The 17,609-nt window shown below is 51.0% G+C and overlaps 2 protein-coding genes across 2 annotated transcripts in view; both read left to right on the plus strand.

Moving 5' to 3' along the window:
- The window catches only part of TTC38 (tetratricopeptide repeat domain 38), a 28,623-nt gene extending 24,535 nt beyond the window's left edge, over positions 1–4,088 (plus strand). The window contains exon 14 of the mRNA XM_003812380.4: positions 2,871–4,088. Coding sequence (XP_003812428.3) covers positions 2,871–2,964 — 94 coding nt within the window. The 3' untranslated portion in view covers positions 2,965–4,088. The remainder of the gene's footprint in view (positions 1–2,870) is intronic.
- A 711-nt stretch (positions 4,089–4,799) lies between these two features.
- The window catches only part of GTSE1 (G2 and S-phase expressed 1), a 39,272-nt gene continuing 26,462 nt past the window's right edge, over positions 4,800–17,609 (plus strand). The window contains exons 1-2 of the mRNA XM_008964776.4: positions 4,800–7,007; positions 7,456–7,555. Of these exons, the coding sequence (XP_008963024.3) occupies positions 7,477–7,555 (79 nt within the window). The 5' untranslated portion in view covers positions 4,800–7,007; positions 7,456–7,476. The remainder of the gene's footprint in view (positions 7,008–7,455; positions 7,556–17,609) is intronic.

Raw genomic sequence — 17,609 nt, forward strand, 5'->3', positions numbered from 1 at the left:
TGGCTACCAGGAGCCCATCTGTAGTCGGGGGAGCGACAGGGAGCAATCAGTCCCGTACACACGTAAACTCGCACTGAGGGAGCAGCAGCTGAGGGCAGACCCGAAAGCACAGTGGGTTTAGCCAGGCCAGGCATGGGGCTGGTAGGAGGGTGGTGGGGCTGCAGGGTGAGTGTTAGGAGGGTGGTGGGGCTGGAGGGTGAGTGTTAGGGTGGCATGGCTGGAGGGTGAGTGTGTTAGGGCAGCGTGGCTGGAGGGTGTTAGGAGGGTGGTGGGGCTGGAGGGTGAGTGTTAGGAGGGTGGTGGGGCTGGAGGGTGAGTGTTAGGAGGGTGGTGGGGCTGGAGGGTGAGTGTTAGGAGGGTGGTGGGGCTGGAGGGTGAGTGTTAGGAGGGTGGCATGGCTGGAGGGTGTTAGGAGGGTGGTGTGGCTGGAGGGTGAGTGTTAGGGTGGCATGGCTGGAGGGTGAGTGTTAGGGCAGCGTGGCTGGAGGGTGTTAGGAGGGTGGTGGGGCTGCAGGGTGAGTGTTAGGGGGGTGGTGGGGCTGGAGGGTGAGTGTTAGGAGGGTGGCGTGGCTGGAGGGTGTTAGGAGGGTGGTGTGGCTGGAGGGTGAGTGTTAGGGTGGCATGGCTGGAGGGTGAGTGTTAGGGCAGCGTGGCTGGAGGGTGTTAGGGTGGCGTGACTGGTGGTTGAGTGTTAGGAGGGTGGCGTGGCTGGAAGGTGTGTTAGGGTGGCATGGCTGGAGGGTGAGTGTTAGGAGGGTGGTGTGGCTGGCAGGCGAGTGTCAGGAGGGTGGCATAGCTGGCAGATGAGAGTGCTGGGGGAACTCCAAAGAGCCCTCACCATTGCCAGCAGCCTTGGTGCTTCCATGGCCCAGCTTGCCTCCCTCCACTTAGGCTGCTGAGCTCTTGGCCAGCAGCCGCGTAGCCCCTGTGTGCCTGAGCGGCGAGTTTGACACCTCTCCTTGCCCATGTCCCTGCGACCCTCAGACATAAGTGAAAGGAAGAATAGAGGAGTCATGGGGTGCCTGGTGGGGAAGGTGTGCTGTGAGAGCAGGTGGCAGCCCGGGTCCACAGGAGGCCCTTGGCTGGTGACAAGCCCAGTGGTTTAGGCGCAGGTGCACCAGCGCAGCTCCCTCCAGGCAGGGTAACCCAAACTGAGCTGTACAGGTTCTGTGGTACTCATGAAACAGGTCTGGCTGGCAGCACTGGAACCGCCTAGAACTGTAAAATGTCTTGGACGCATGCTCCCCGCTTTCACCTTCCATGGCCGTAGGCAAAACCGTGCGTGTTTCTTTAGTGGTCAAGCCCCCTGGGGAGCTCAGGCTGTGGTGTGGGTGGGAGTTGGTGCCTCTGGCAGCAGCGGTGGGGAAAGTGGCTGTGTGGACAGGAGGGCTGAGGGTGGAGCTGGGGTGACATCTGTGGGGCAGTGCGGCAGTGCCGATGTGGCCTTCTGCGGGGCCCAGTGGGGGAGGGCAGGGGGAGAGCAGGCTGCACAGGGAGCCGACTGCATTAGGAGACGTGGAGGGGGCCTTCTCTCCAAGTCCTGTCCTGCTACCAGGCAGCATCCATGGGGCCATCAGCACAGCTCACCAGCCCTCAAGGTGGGAAACCTTCCACCCCCAGCCATGGTGCCCCCCACAATGAGTGCCCGGCCCCAGCCCCTTCACACCACCCACGCCCTCCAGAACCACTGTTTTCAGGTGTTTGGGGGCTGTCTTAGTCAGTTTGGGTTGTTATTTTAAAAGTGCCACAGACAGGCCGGGCACGGTGGCTCATGCCTGTAATCCCAGCACTTTCGGAGGCCAAGGCGGGTGGATCACCTGAGGTCAGGAGTTCAAGACCAGCCTGGCTAATATGGTGAAACTCCGCCTCTACTAAAAATACAAAAAATTAGCCGGGCGTGGTGGTGGGTACCTGTAATCCCGGCTAGTCGGGAGCCTGAGGCAGGAGAATCGCTTGAACCTGGGAGGTGGAGGTTGCAGTGAGCCGAGATCGCGTCATTGCACTCCAGCCTGAGTGACCGAGGGAGATTCTATCTCAAAAAATTTTTTAAAAAAGTGCCACAGTCTGGGCGGCTTGCACAGTAGGCATGCACTGTCTCACAGTTCTGGAGGCTGGAATGTCCAGGAACAAGGCCTGGCTGGGTTCAGTTTCTGCTGAGGCCTCTCTTCCTGGCTTGTGGACAGCCACTTTCTTGCTGTGTCCTCACATGACCTTTCCTTTGAGTGCTAATTCTTTCACGTCTCTTCTTTCTTCTTTCTTTTTAAATTTTTTTATATTTTTAGAGGCAAGGTCTCACTCGGTCATCCAGGTTGGAATGCAGTGGTGTGATCACAGTTCACTGTAAACTCAAACTCCTGGGCTCAAGGAATCTTCCTGCCTCATCCTTCCATAGTGCAGGGATTACAGGGGTGAGCCACCACACCTATCTCTTCTTATAAGGGCACTAATCCCATTCACAAGGGCCCCACCCTCATGACTTAATCACCTCCAAGAGGCCCTGTTCCTAATACCATCACCTTGGGCATCTGGGCTTCAACATATACATTTAGCCTGGACACAGACATTCAGTCCACAGCAGGGTCTTTACCTCAAACCGTACCTGGGTCTTCTCTCTTCAAACCTGGGTTTTCCCCACTGCCACCTGTTGTGCCCCATCTCGGGTGTGGCTTCCTGCGCTGGAGGTCTGTGCCCTCCCATCCTCACCTCTCCCCAAACTGAGGCCAGGCCTCCTGCCCCTGGGCCTTGGCCCTTGCTGTTCCCTCAGTGCCGCAGTCTAGCCTGCCTGTGTTCTGCCTTGGGACCAAGGGACCACCAGGCCCCACATCCCTCTAGAAGGTTCTGTAACAGGACCTCTGTGTCTGTTTCCACAGGAGCCTTCTGATGGAGCGTGATGCCTTGAAGCCCAACTCGCCCCTGACCGAGCGGCTCATCCGCAAGGCAGCTACCGTCCACCTCATGCAGTGAGCCAGCCTGGCCGCCTCCACCCTGTAGAACCTCAGTGGTGGCGTCACTGCGTCCAGTCAGCTGCTCCACCGGGTTAGGGTCAGGAGACGGCCAGAGCCTGTTTGTTAGGGCTGTTAGAGGGTGATCTTCAGTTTTACAGGAAGTGGGTCACGGGTTAATTTTAAATGTGATTCCGAATCTCCTTTCAGTCCTCGAGAAGGGCCAATGAGCATTTTTCAGCAGTCACAGCCAGTGTGAGTGCTGCTCTTTCCACCTGCCTTGCAAATTCTGTTTCCCAGGGGAATGTGTCTACTGCCTGGTGGTTCAAAGGTTGGAAGGCAGGGCAGAGGTAGGGGCTGATTCTGCTGGGACAGGTCTTCCAGAGGCAGCCTCCCCCCACTGCCTGTCCCCGTCCCCACCAGGCTGCCCTTGGGATGGACCTTTTCATTCTTTTCTTTATATTCTAGACAGTCTCTGTTGTCTCATTGTGTTGCTGTCCCATTTTTCAGGTGAGGGTACCAGGGTAGGGGAGTGGCCTGCCCAGGGTCACACTATGAGAGGCCCCCACCTGCTGCCTTTGGACGCAGCCCCCTGCTGCTGCATCCACCACCCTTCTTACAGATCAGCGTGCACATGGGGTCCTCCTGCTGTCTCTGGGGCGAGTCTTGGAGCCCCCTGGGGGGCTCTGTTGGTGCTGATTTGGACCCGTTTCTCTTTTTAAACTGCACATCATAACAGGGCTTCATGTCGAGCATGATTTTAATCATAAATGCACTTCTGAGGTGCAAGGACTGAGCTCAGAGCTGCTCTGTTGTGGCAAAACCCAAAGTGCTGTGATGTGTGGCTGTGACAAGCCTGGAGCGGGTCCTGTGAGCACCGCCTCTGTCTCCTGCTTCCCCACTGAACGCCTGCTGAATGTGCCGCTGACTCAGCTGTGCTGCTTTCAGCCCTCCTGTGAGGGGCGGTCCCAGTGCACAGATGTTTTTCAAGTTCCTCAGTTTGTACTGAAATTAGGGATTCATCAGGGCAGGAAGCAGGCAGGCCTCTCAGAAGGGAGAGGAGGCCTCCAAATCTATTGAGTCCCCACAGTTTGCTCAAGCCCAGGCAAATTTCTGTGATTAAAATGAATTCATCAGTTCCTCCAAGTCTTTGAGCATCTGTGGTGCAGGCCTGGGGCTGGGTCCTGGGGAGATGGCTTCTCCTTGAACTTAAGGTAGGTGGGGCAGGCCAGGTGCAGTGGCTCACGCCTGTAATCCCACCACTTTGGGAGGCTGAGGTGGGTGGATCCCCTGATGTCAGGAGTTCGAGATCAGCCTGGCCAACATGGTGAAACCCTGTCTCTACTAAAAATACAAAAATTAGCTGAGCATGGTGGCACACGTCTGTAATCCCAGCTACTCGGGAGGCTGAGGCAGGAGAATCACTTGAACCTGGGAGGCAGTGATTGCAGTGAGCCAAGATCGTGCCATTGCACTGCAGTCTGGGCAACAGAGTGAGACTCCCATCTCAAGGGAAAAAAAAAAAAAGTAGGTGGGGCATCTAGTCAAGAAAATGGGAGGCCGGGCGCAGTGGCTCACACCTGTAATCCCAGCACTTTGGGAGGCCGAGGCAGGTAGATCACGAGGTCAGGAGATCAAGACCATCCTGGCTAACACGGTGAAACCCCATCTCTACTAAAAATACAAAAAATTAGCCGGGCATGGTGGTGGGCGCCTGTAGTCCCAGCTACTCGGGAGGCTGAGGCAGGAGAATGGCGTGAACCCGGGAGGCAGAGCTTGCAGTGAGCCGAGATCGCGCCACTGCACTCCAGCCTGGGTGACAGAGCAAGACTCCGTCTCAAAAAAAAAAAAAAAAGAAAGAAAAGGGGTAATTATAGTAGTATTTACAGAGAGGCGCCTTCTCTACCCAAGAACTAGGGACACATCCTAAGGGGAGCCTCATTCCCCTCTCCTGGTTCCAAGCAAGAAGACATGACTTGGCTGTGCAATTGGGAACCCTGGTCCCTCCTCCAGGAAGCCTTCTACCCCCCAACCCCCACTGCAGGCTGGTGAGGGTGCTGCCTCTGTGCCTCTCAGCCCTTGGCACTTGCCCTTGCTATTGCACCCCTGCCATGACCTCTCCAGGTCAGGGACAGCATCTGTCCCCAGCATCACCTGGCACATGGCCTGCACTGAGTAGCTGTCAGTGAAAGTTGGTGAATGAAGGCATAAATAAATGAAGTCAAACTCTGTATTAGGCCTTCTTGCATTGCTATGAAGAAATACCTGACGCTAGGTAATTTATAAAGAGGTTTAATTGGCTCACAGTTCTGCAGGCTTTTCAGGAAGTATGGTGCTGGCATCTGCTTCTGGTGCAACCTCAGGAAGCTTAAGATCATGACATAAGGTGATGGGGAGCCAGTATATCACATAGTGAGAGCAGGAGTAAGAGAGAAGGGGAGGTCTTAGACTCTTAAATAACCAGATCTTGTGTGAACTAAGCAAGAACTCATCACCAAGGGGATGGTGCTGAACCATTCATAAGGGATCTGCCCTCACGACCCAATTACTTCCCACCAGGCCCCACTTCCAACATTGGGATCACATTTCAACATGAGATTTTGAGGGGACACACATCCAAACTACAGCAAATCCTATTGGGGGCAGAAATGAATCTGCCATACATAGGCCACACCTACTATGTGCTGACATGATACAGGGAGAGGAGTATCAGGAATGACTGTTGGGGATCCCTCTGCCATTCTCCCATGAGCAGACATCCCCAGGATGAGCTGAGGGGAATGCAATGAGCAGGCCAAACTCTTTCCAAGCTGTTTGACCACACCCACCTACCCCAGCACTCTCAGCCCCTGCCTGGTGCCCTGTGCTGAGCTGGGTGAGGCTGGGGAGACTGGTGAGTGAGGGCTGCCCTGCCCTTTTTGAGCCCCCAGTCTCCTGGTGAAGGAACATAGCAACATGGAGTGATTGGTGTGGATGATGCAAAACCAGGGACATGGGACCCAGAAGTGCCCGAGCCAGCCTGGAAGGCCTCTGCCCTGGGCCCCGGGTGGCTGTTTGCTGGACAGCTCTCCCCACAGCCTGCCCCAAATAAACAGCTTATCTTCGTCCCTGAAAATGGTGCTCTCGAGTTCCATCCTTTCCAGAGCGGGTCCTCCCAGACTCCTCTTCCTGCATCCTCCTCCATCCCGCTTAGTGACACTTTGCCGTGGGTGGAGCCCCTCATTTGATCCTCAAGCCCCCGAGGTGGGTATTATACCTCGTTCGCAGGCAAAGGCTCAAGCGAGGTCAGTCTTAAGTTGCTGCCCACTGACCCGTCTACCAGTCCTGTCCTTGCGTCTCCATGGCTCAGGTCAGGGTTATCCTATCTGCTTCCCACCTCTCTCCAATACATGCACTCCCCAAGGCAGGCTCCATCACCGGGCCCCAGCCCCTGGCTCTCTCCTCCAACGCAGCTCCCCAGGCGGCCTGTAAAACCCAGGACAGGCTCCCGCCACGCCCTCGGCGGTCCTCAGGCCTTGGCGGTTGGGGAAGCCCGCCAAGGGCGACGGTTCCCCTCCAGCCCCACAGGCTGTGCAGCTCCGGCAGTGAGTCTCCCTCAGGTCTCTGGGTCAGCCGGCGCCCCAGTGCGTGCCTCGGGGCAGGGATCCCGGCTTTTCACTACTGTTAGTAACAGCTCGCGCGCGCTGCTTCACAGCAGGTGGGGGAGCCTACTTTTAGTCTTCCCATCGACACCCTTAGATGGCAGTTTTAACTTTCTCCCTACACACAAGGAGCTGCTATACATGGTTCCGGCTTGACGCGGATACCTAGGTGACACTTGGCGGCCAGCCCGGGCAGACTTCCGGGTGGGTGAGCCCTGGCGCTGTGCGGAGCCACTCGCTGCGCTGAAGCAGTGCGCATGCGCACTGGACGCTTCTTACCGGCGTCCTGACTACAATACCCAGGACGCACCCAGCCCGCCGCCTCTCGGAGCCCTTTTCAAACCGACCAATCGGCAACCCGCGTCTCCCGGCGCCGCGTTTAAATCCGTGCCGGAGGCGCGTCCTGCATCGTCTGCCGCTTTGGGTAAGGTGGGGTCAGGGTCGGGGGCGAGGCTTGCCCGGTGGGCCAGGTGCGGCGCGGTGCCCGCCGTTTTCGGGACGGGGAGGGGCCGCGCCCCGCCAGGAGCCGGGCCTGGGCTCGAGCAGGGGTCACTGAGGCCCCTCGCGCCGTGGTCGGGGATGCCGGGAGGTCTAGGGCTGCCCCCCAGGCAAACAGAGCCCCCAACACTCTGGCCCAGAAGCCGAGAATTCCGTTATCTCGTCCGATAGCGTTCGGGCTGACTCCCGGCCTGGCGGCACTCGGCCCCTGGGGTCCCCTGGGATGCGATCATTTCAGAGCGGCCCCCGCGCCGCCTCTCCCAGACCTGGCCGCGGCCTTCAGCTCTCTCTGCCTCTGTGAGCCGAGGGCTGAAGGAAGCCGGAGCCCTGGGCCCTGACACGTACTCACTTTCTGGCCCCGTTCCACCCTGCAGTGACTTCTGACAGCTCTCTCCATGGAAGGAGGCGGCGGCCGCGATGAGCCTTCAGCCTGCCGGGCAGGGGACGTGAACATGGATGACCCTAAGAAGGAAGGCAAGTCCTTGCTGTTGCGGCGCTGTTCTTGTTCAGGATGTTCGGTAGAGTGGAGGGTGATTTAATGTTTCCCTGAGAAATTCTTTCTCAAGTGCTCGACTTGTACTCTGCACCTGTGAAACACATGACATCTGCCTTCGTTTTCTGGTTTTCTTTCACCTCCTCCCCATTTTAAGCTTCATCACAGCCAGGATTCTCATCCGTTTTATTTACCGCAGTGCTCCCATGCCCTGAACAGCACCTAACACTTTGTGGGCTCTCAAATATTTATTGTATTGAATTCGATGTTTCCTTTTTTGTTTGTCGCTGGTTTCTGTTTGCTAAGACTTATTTAGGATCTTTGAGACCATGTTAATGAGTAAGCCTGGCCCCAAATCCCTTTCTTCTTGTGTCTTTGTCTGGTTTGGGTATCAAGGTGAGGGTACAGCTTCACAGAATGAGTTACAGGCCACACCCTCTTTTTCTCTCAAAGCGTTTTTATTTATTTATTTATTTATTTATTGACGGAGTCTCGCTCTCTCACCCAGGCTGGAGTGCAAAGGCGTGATCTGTACTCACTGCAACCTCTCTCTCCTGAGTTGAAGGGATTCTCCTGCCTCAGCCTCCCTAGTAACTGGGATTACAGGCACCCGCTGCCACACCTGGCTAATTTTTGTATTTTTAACAGAGACGAGGTTTTGCCACGTTGCCCAGGCTGGTCTCGAACTCCTGAGCTCAGGCAATCTGCCTGCCTCGGCCTCCCAAAGTGCTAGGATTATAGGTGTGAGCCACCTCACCCAGCCTCACAAAGCATTTTGACATCCCTTTATCCTTCGTTTCTCACACTACCCAAGGATCCTTTCTTTTTGAGACCAAGTCTCACTCTGTCTCCCAGGCTGGAGTGCAATGGCATGATCTTGGCTCACTGCAACCTCTGCCTTTCGGGTTCAAGTGATTCTCCTGCCTCAGCCTCCCGAGCAGCTGGGATTACGGGCACCCGCCACCACACCTGGCTGATTTTTGTATTTTTAGTAGAGATGGGGTTTTACCATGTTCGCCAGGCTGGTCTCAAACTCCTGACCTCAGGTGATCCACCTGCCTAGGCCTCCCAAAGTACTGGGATTACAGGTGTGAACCACTACGCCCGGCCCCAAGCATCCTCAATGCCTCCATTTTGCAGGAACTGTCCTGGAGACTTTACAAATCAATGTTGCATCTTCATATCTAGCAAGGCGCTTGCCTCTGCACCCCTCTCCTCCTTCCTGTCATGTCCTTCCTTTCAAATATGTCCTTTCCACGTGCATACTGCACCCCCTGCTCCTTCTTGAGGCCTTCCCCACTTCCGTTGACCTGGCTTCATTTCCTTACTTTTCCCCTGTCCACTACTGGATCATGCGCATCCACATACAGATAATGTTCCCTTGTCTCACTTGTCGCCACGTCTCCTCCGTTGCCTCTCCATTGCTGTGTTTCTCCTTCCAAGCCAAACTTTGAGAGCTTTCTCACTTGTTATGCCATTTTTTTCCGCCTCTCAATCCCTCCCATTCCGGCTTCTGTCCTTACCACTCCATTCAAGCTGCTTTCATCAGTCGTTGACGACTTCCACGTTGCTGAATCTCTTTTCACTTTTCTATCGCCAGTCAGCTTTTCAGTAACATTCGTCCTTCTGGAAACTTCCCTTGCTTGGAGTCCAAGACGCTCTTGGTTTTTTCCTCCTGCCTCTCTGGCTGGTGTATCTTTTCTCTGTGGGGGGCTCCCCCTCTGCTGTCTTCTGAGGCTGATTTCCCCAAGACCTGCTCTGGGACCGCTTTGTGCTTTCGCCCTCAGGGCAGTCAGCATTCCAATAGCTGTGCAGCGTATCTGCTCTCTGCGGCACCCACGTTTTGTCTTGAGCGCAGCCTCTCCTCCGAGCTCTGGGCTTGTATATTCACCTGCCTATTTGGCGTCTTCACATGCACGTCTCATCTCAAACTTGTCATACCCCCTCTGCATCTGCACACCCTGTTTTTTTTGTCTTTCTCATCACCCATTTTATTTCTCCATTTCACCCAGCTGTGCAAGCTGAGAACCTCCTACATTCATGCCATCACCAACTAACGTCTTCTCCACCTTCAGAAGATATCCTGAATCCGTCTACAGACTCTCCATCTCCATCCACATGCTGCTGTCTGGGTCTCAGCCACGCTGTCTCACCTGCTTCTACTTCCCGTTGGCTAATATGTGCATTTGTAATGTCAGGGGATATTACCTGCTTCCTTTCGGATACACTTTCTACACAGTAACGTCACCTTTTAAAAACACAAGTTAGATTATGAAGCTCTTTTCTTTTCTTTTTTTCTTTTTTCTTTTTTTTTTTTTTGAGACAGAGTCTCACTGTTGGCCAGGCGGGAGTGCAGTGGCGTGATCTCGGCTTACTGCAACCTCCGCCTCTTGGGTTCAAGCAATTCTCCTGCCTCAGCCTCCTGAGTATCTGGGACTACAGGCGCCCGCCACCACGCCCTGCTAAGTTTTTTTTTTTTTTTAGTAGAGATGGGGTTTCACTGTGTTAGCCAGGATGGTCTCAATCTCCTGACCTCGTGATCCGCCCGCCTGGGCCTCCGGAAGTGCTGGGATTACAGGCATGAGCCACTGTGCTCAGCCTTTTTTTTCTTTTTGAGATGGAGTCTCGTTCTGTCTCCAGGCTGGAGTGCCGTGGCGACATCTTGGCTCACTGCAACCTCCGTCTCCTGGGTTCAAGTGATTCCCCTGCCTCAGCCTCCTGAGTAGCTGGGATTAAAGGCATGAGCCACCATGCCCAACTAAGTTTTGTATTTTCAGTAGAGACGGAGTTTCACCACGTTGGTCAGGATGGTCTCGAACTTGACCTCAAGTGATCCGCCTGCCTCAGCCTACCACTGTGCTGGGATTACAGGCATGAGCTACCACGCCAGGCCTAAAGTTCTTTTCTTAAAGCCCGGTAATAGTTTCCTATCCCACTTTGGAGAAAATAAAAGCTCCTTGCCATGGCTTGCAAACCCTCTGTGATCTGACCCAACTTGTGTTTTCACCTCTTCCAGCCACTCTGACTTCTGACCCGTTCCTCTCACACACGCTTTGATATTTTCTCAGAGGTGTTCCCACCTCTACATGTCTCTCACCGCACTGCCTGAGGCACCCTCCAGGGCGGGCTGCATGTACCCCAAGCCTGCCTGGCACCTAGCGAAGGATGTGGTCTGTTGTGGTCTCATGTGTTTGCAGGATGAGCAAGTCAGCCAGCCCGGGACCCCTCGGAGCCAGTCACAGAGCCTAGAGCAGAAGACTGCTTCCCTGAGTTCTGGTCCTGGATTCTTTTTCCACGCCAGACCATTAGAAGTTTCTGAAATTGACTTCCTAATTTAGAGGTGTAAAAAGTGAAATGTCTCCCTCTCTATATCTCTAAGTCACCTACTTGCCCTTCCAAGGGCCATCGATGTCATCAGTCTCTTGGGTATCCTTCCAGACATAATTTGTGCAGGTGCAAGCCAACACGCATAGAGTTTTGCATCCCCCTTTCCATATAGCATGGAGAGCCCTGTCCTGTATCTTGTTTTTCAGGCTTAATTTATCTTGATGAATATTGTGTATCAACACATGAAGAGCATTACTAGTTTTTGTACCTATATAGGGTTCCACCTTGGGGATATGTCATTCATCTCATCTGCTGTGGGTGAACGTTTAGTTTGTGCCTAGAGTCTTGCTGTTACCAATGATGCCGCAGTAAATAACTGTGGACACCGCGTAACTGCACGACACATTGCTTTCCACACCTGTGAGTGTCTGTAGGATACACTTGCAGAAGTAGACTTGCTGGGTCGAAGAGGGTGTGTGTTTCTTACTTCGATAGGTACTGCCAGGCCCTCTAGAGAGCTGTGATAATTTACACCTTCCCCAGCAGTGTAGAAATTGTCTCTTTCCCCACAACCTTGCCTATAATTCATACATCTTTGAGTTTTGCCAGTCATATAGGTGAAAACTGCATTCTCAGAGTAAGTTTATTTTTAATTACTTTTTTTTTTTTTTTTTTTGAGACAGAGTTTCCCTTTTGTCCCCTAGGCTGGAGTGCAATGGTGCGATCTCGGCTCACTGCAAACTCCCCCTCTCAGGTTCCAGCAATTCTCCTGCCTCTGCCTCCCAAGTAGCTGGGATTACAGGCACCTGCCACCAACGCCTGGCTAATTTTTTGTATTTTTAGTAAAGATGAGGTTTCACCATGTTGGCCAGGCTGGTCTCGAACTCCTGACCTCAGGTGATCCACCCGCCTCGACCTCCCAAAGTGCTGGGATTATAGGCGGGAGCCACAGCGCCCAGCCTCATTACTCTTATTTTTGAGTGAGGCTGAACTTCTTGCCATCTATTTAATAATGTTTCGGCCAGGTGCGGTGGCTCACGCCTGTCATCCCAACACTTTGGGAGGCCAGGGTGGGCGGATCACCTGAGATCGGGAGTTCGAGACCAGCCTGACCAACATGCAGAAACCCCGTCTCTACTAAAAATACAACATTAGCCAGACATGCTGGTTCATACCTGTGATCCCAGCTACTTGGGAGGCTGAGGCAGGAGAATCGCTTGAATCCGGGAGGCAGAGGTTGCGGTGAGCCGAGATCGCGCCATTGCACTCCAGCCTGAGCAACAAGAGTGAAACTCCGTCTCAAAAAAAGTAAATAAATAAAAATAAAAAAGAATGTTTTGTTTTATTTTCTGTGAACTTTATCTGTTTGTATCCTTTTTCTATCTTTATTAGATTATTAATTTTTTATTACTTTATAGATATGCTTCATGAATTAGCCCTTTATGAACTGAGTTGCAAATATTCTTTTCCCCATTTCTTGTTTAACTTATTGTGATTTTTGCCACACAGAGATGTTACAAATTTTAATGTTTGAAGGTCAATCTTTTATTTTTTATTTATTTATTTTCTGAGACACATTCTTGTTCTGTTGCCTGGTCCTGAGTGTAGTGGCGAGATTGTGGCTCACTGCAGCTTTGACCTCCCAGGCTCATGCGATCCTCCTGCTTAGGTAGCTGAGACTACCACGCCCAGCTAATTTTTGTATTTTTTGTACAGATAAGGTCTCCCTATGTTGCCTAGGCTGGTCTCAAACTCCTAGGCTCAAGCGTTCCTCCCACCTCAGCCTCCCAAAGTGCTGGGATTACAGATGTGAGCCACTGGGCCCAGCCGATCAATCTTTGGTAGCTTCCAGTTTAGTGTCATAGTTAGAAGTCCACACTCCCAAGTTACAAAAGTTTCCTCATAGCTGATTCTTGTTTGTTTAGGGCTTTGTTTTTTTTCCATTAAGTCCTTGATTTGTTTGGAATTAGGCCTGATGTGGTGTGAGGCATGGACCAAACTTAGCTGGCATTTTTCCAGATGATTATGTAGTTTATTTTAATACCATTTTTTCACTTTCCCTCTTTTTTTTTTTTTTCTTTGAGATGGAGTCTTGCTCTGTCACCCAGGCTGGAGTGCAGTGGCGCGATCTTGGCTCACTGCAAGCTCCGCCTCCCAGGTTCACGCCATTCTCCTGCGTCAGCCTCCCAAGTAGCTGGGACTACAGGCACCCGCCACCACACCCGGCTAATTTTTTGTATTTTTTAGTAGAGATGGGGTTTCACCGTGTTAGCCAGGATGGTCTCGATCTCCTGACCTTGTGATCCACCCTCCTCGGCCTCCCAAAGTGCTGGGATTACAGATGTGAGCCACCCTGCCCGGTCTACTTTCCCTCTTTATTTGATATGTTACTTTTATGATATGCCAAGTCTTCTTTATATCCATTTTGCATATTTCTTGTTAGGTTTGTTTATCGTTATTTTGCATCTTTCGTTGCTGCTAGAAACGAAGTATTTTCTTCCATGTTATCTTCTCACTGTTCTTTGTAGATATGAAAGCTGTTGATTGCTCTGTAATGATTTTGTCCTTAGCCATGTTCTTTTATCCTTTTACTACTTATAGTAGTTTCCAGTTGATCTTCTTGATTTGTTTCTCGTGTCTATAATCATGGCATCTGTGCAGTGTGATCATGTTACCTCCACATTCCTTCCTTTGCCTGACTGTGTTGCTTTATGTGTCCAGAACAGTGTTAAGAATTGTGCTTGGAGATGTCATTGCCACGTGCCTGGCTTTAATGGAATTGCTTCTGTGGTTTTTCATTAAGTCCAATACTGGGTTATGGGTTAATTTCCAAGTAAATGGTAGTCGTAGGTGTGCTATTCATGAGCATTTCTATGTGTTTGTCTTCTGGGCATGTAATAGAATTGTACTCCCTGTTCACTTGAAATTCAGTTGGCTCTGGTGACTCACTTGGCCAGTGAAATGGGAATGTTGTCATGTGTGTCATTTCTGGGTGGAAATCTTCAAGAACCAGTGTGGAATTGGTTCTTTTCCTTCCTGCCATGGAGACCAGCAGTGTTCCTGATGGTGGAGGCTCCATCAGTTGGGGTCCTGGAGTGAGGAGGCCAGGGAGCAGGGCCCCAGCCTACCCCTCTGCAGACATATAGTTTGAGTGAGAAATATACCTTTGTGGTTTTTGGTTTGTTTTGAGACAGTGTCTCTCGCTCTATTACCCAGGATGGAGTGCAGTGGCTTGATCATAGCTCACTGCAGCCGCAAGCTCCTGGGCTCAGCATCCTGAGTAGCTGGGACTACAGGTGTATGGCACCATACCCCGCTCATTTTTTTTTTCTTTTTGTAGAGACGGGGTCTCGCTATGTTGCGAGGGCTGGCCTTGAACCCCTGGGCCTCAAGTGATCCTCCTTGGCCTCCCAAAGTGCTGGGATTACAGGCACAGGCCACCATACCTGGCCTACCTTTGTTGTTTTAAGGGTTGTTACTTCAGCATGTTAGCCTATCCTAACTGGTAAGATCAATTTGTTCCTGTCTTTAGAAGGAATACTTCTGACGTTATCCCACTGAACCTAATGCTGGCTTTGGGTTGAGACGGGGATTTCCTTATATATCTATTACTTTTTATTAAGAGCCTCTAAAATCAAGAATGTATGTTGTATTTTATCATATGCCCGTTCAACATATGAGCAGACGATCATGGTTTTCTCTTTAGCTCTAGTAATAAAATGATTATATGAGTAGATTGTATGATATGAAACCATCTCACAGTCATGAAATGCAGGGAGCTTGGTTGTGTTATGTTATTACCACTTTAATGTTTGCAGGATTCTTTTTGCTGGTATTCTTGTTAAAGAGTTTGATGTTAGGCCAGGTGTGGTAGCTCATACCTGTAATCCCAGCACTTTGGGAGGCCAAGGTAGGAGGAATGCTTGTTCCCAGCAGTTTGAGACCAGCCTGGGCAACATGAGGAGACCCCATCCATCTCTACAAAAAATACAAATATTAGCCAGGCATGGTGGTGCGTGCCTGTAGTCCCAGCTACTCGGGAAGCTGAGACAGGAGGATCCCTCGAGTCCAGGAGTTCGAGGCTGCAGTGAGCTATGATTGCACCACTGTACTCCAGCCCGGGTGACAGAGCGAGACCCTGTCTCAAAAAAAGAAAAAGGATTATTATGCTGATGTAAGTAAGGCTGGTCTTTACTTTCTTTATTGATCAGTTTCTAGGTTTTTTGGTAACATACTTGTTAATCCTCTGGAGTGATGTAAATAGTATTGGAATTATTTGTTCTTTAATGTTTTGATACAATTATCCTATGAATCTAGTTGGGACCCTTTTTTGGAGAGGATAGCTCTTTAATAAATTTTACCAGTTATTTTATGATTATTGAAGTATTAAGATTTTCCCTGTCTTCTGGAGTCAGTTTTATAAATAAGTACATTTAGACAATTTAAATAAAAAATAGACTGGATGTGGTGGCTCATGCCTGTAATCCCAGCACTTTGGAAGGCCGAGATGGAGGGATCACGAGATCAGGAGATCGAGACCATCCTGGCTAACATTGTGAAACCCCGTCTCTACTAAAAATACAAAAAATTAGCTGGGTATGGTAGCACGTGCCTGTAGTCCCAGCTACTCGGGAGGCTGAGGCAGGAAAATCGCTTGAACCTGGGAGGCAGAGGTTGTAGTGAGCCAAGATCACACCACTGCACTCCAGCCTGAGTGACAGAGTGAGACTCCATCTCAAAAAAATAAAAAGAATATATCAAGTGCAGTGGCTCACGCCTGTAATCCCAGCACTTTGGGAGGCTGAGGCAGGTGGAACACAAGGTCAGGAATTTGAGACCAGCCTGGCCAACATGGTGAAACCCCATCTCTACTAAAAATATGAAAATTAGCCCGGTGTGGTGGCGCGCTCCTATAATCCCAGCTACTCAGGAGGCTGAGGCAGAAGAATCTCTTGAACCTGGGAGGCGGAGGTTGCAGTGAGTCAAGATCACCCCACTGCACTCCAGCCTGGGCAACAGAGTGAGACTCCATCTCAAAAAAAAAAGAATAAATAAAATTATATTTTCCTAGAAAATTATCTCTTTCAGCCAAGTTCTTAGGTTTATGTGCATGAAGTTGACAGATGTGCTTATGGATCTTTTCATTCCCTCTCTGTGTGGTTATTTCTCTTTTCTTTCTTTTGTGCATTTGTTCTGACTTCTCCTTGATTAGGTAATTAAGAGTAATTGATTAATTAGGACCAAATTAGGATATTAGTATATTTTCAAATTTTATGATTTTTGAGAAGCATGCTGTGTTGTTATTTTTATTTATTTTTTTATTTTTTTGAGACACAGTCTCACTCAGTCGCCCAGGCTGGAGTGCAGTGGCGCGATCTCTGCTCACTGCAAGCTCCGCCTCCCGGGTTCACGCCATTCTCCTGCCTCAGCCTCCCGAGTAGCTGGGACTACAGGCACCTGCCACCACGCCCGGCTAATTTTTTGCATTTTTTGTAGAGACAGGGTTTCACCATGTTAGCCAGGATGGTCTCGATCTCCTGACCTCGTGATCCGCCCGCCTCGGCCTCCCAAAGTGCTGGGATTACAGGCGTGAGCCACTGCGCCCAGCCTGTTTTGTTTTGTTTTTTGAGACACAGTCTTGCTGTGTCACCCAGGCTGGAGTGCAATGGTGCGATCTTGGCTCACTGCAACATCTACCTCCGAGGTTCAAGCAATTCTCCTGCCTCAGCCTCCCCAGTAGCTGGGATTACAGGTGCACACCACCACGCTCAGCTAATTTTTTTATTCTTTACTTTTGGTAGAGATGGGATTTTGCCATGTTGGCCAGGCTGATCTGGAACTCCTGACCACAAATCATCTGCCTGCCTCAGCCTCCCAAAGTGCTGGGATTACAGGTGTGAGCCACCTTGCCCGGCCTTCATTGTTTATTAAGATAAAAACATTTATGGGAGAGCTTTATAAGCTTTACAGTATTGAGTAAATACTGTATTTCAGTGCATTTTGATAAATATTTGCTAAGTGTCCAGGCCCTTAGCTGGACATTTGGGAATTTGGGTTAGTGTTAGACACTGTTATCTTGGAGGAGCTTATATAGTCTAGTTGGGGCCATAGAAGGGTCAAGAGGCACTCACAGAGGCTAGTGCAGTGGTAGAAGTGAGGTCCAGGCACTGCGGGAGCCTTGCGGGGAGCTGGGGGAGGTAGCAGGTGCCCCTCCAGAGGGACCCACTAACCTGGAACTTGTGATCTGTTTTAGAGGGACCTGGACAGACAGGGCCATGCCAGCTGTGATAGAATTATGGATGGGGTGGGGTACAGAGTAATTTCATCTGAGGGTTCAGGAAGGATTCCAAGAAGCAATGGTGGTCAACAAATTCTTATTGAGTCCCTACTCCGTGCATTTGAGTAATATTAAATTCATTGTTGAACTATGAATAGATGTTTTGTAGCTTGTAAGAGGGGAATTTAATTCTAGGGGAGCTGAGGAAGGTGGTCTTTTGAAAATGTTCTATACCTGGAAAATGACTTATCTCTTCTTGAAAAGCTAGTTGAATGAGTCAGTGAATGCATTTTAGATTATATCTTAAAAGTAAGGACCTAAGCTTTTGGGTGGCTTAGTGAACATAGAATGGCTGATGTAATTTCTTTTTTTTTTTTGAGACAGAGTGTCTTTCTGTCACCCAGGCTGGAGTGCAGTGGTGCCATCTTGGC

The sequence above is a fragment of the Pan paniscus genome, chromosome 23 (assembly GCF_029289425.2).
Source record: "Pan paniscus chromosome 23, NHGRI_mPanPan1-v2.0_pri, whole genome shotgun sequence".
Lineage (NCBI taxonomy): Eukaryota > Metazoa > Chordata > Mammalia > Primates > Hominidae > Pan > Pan paniscus.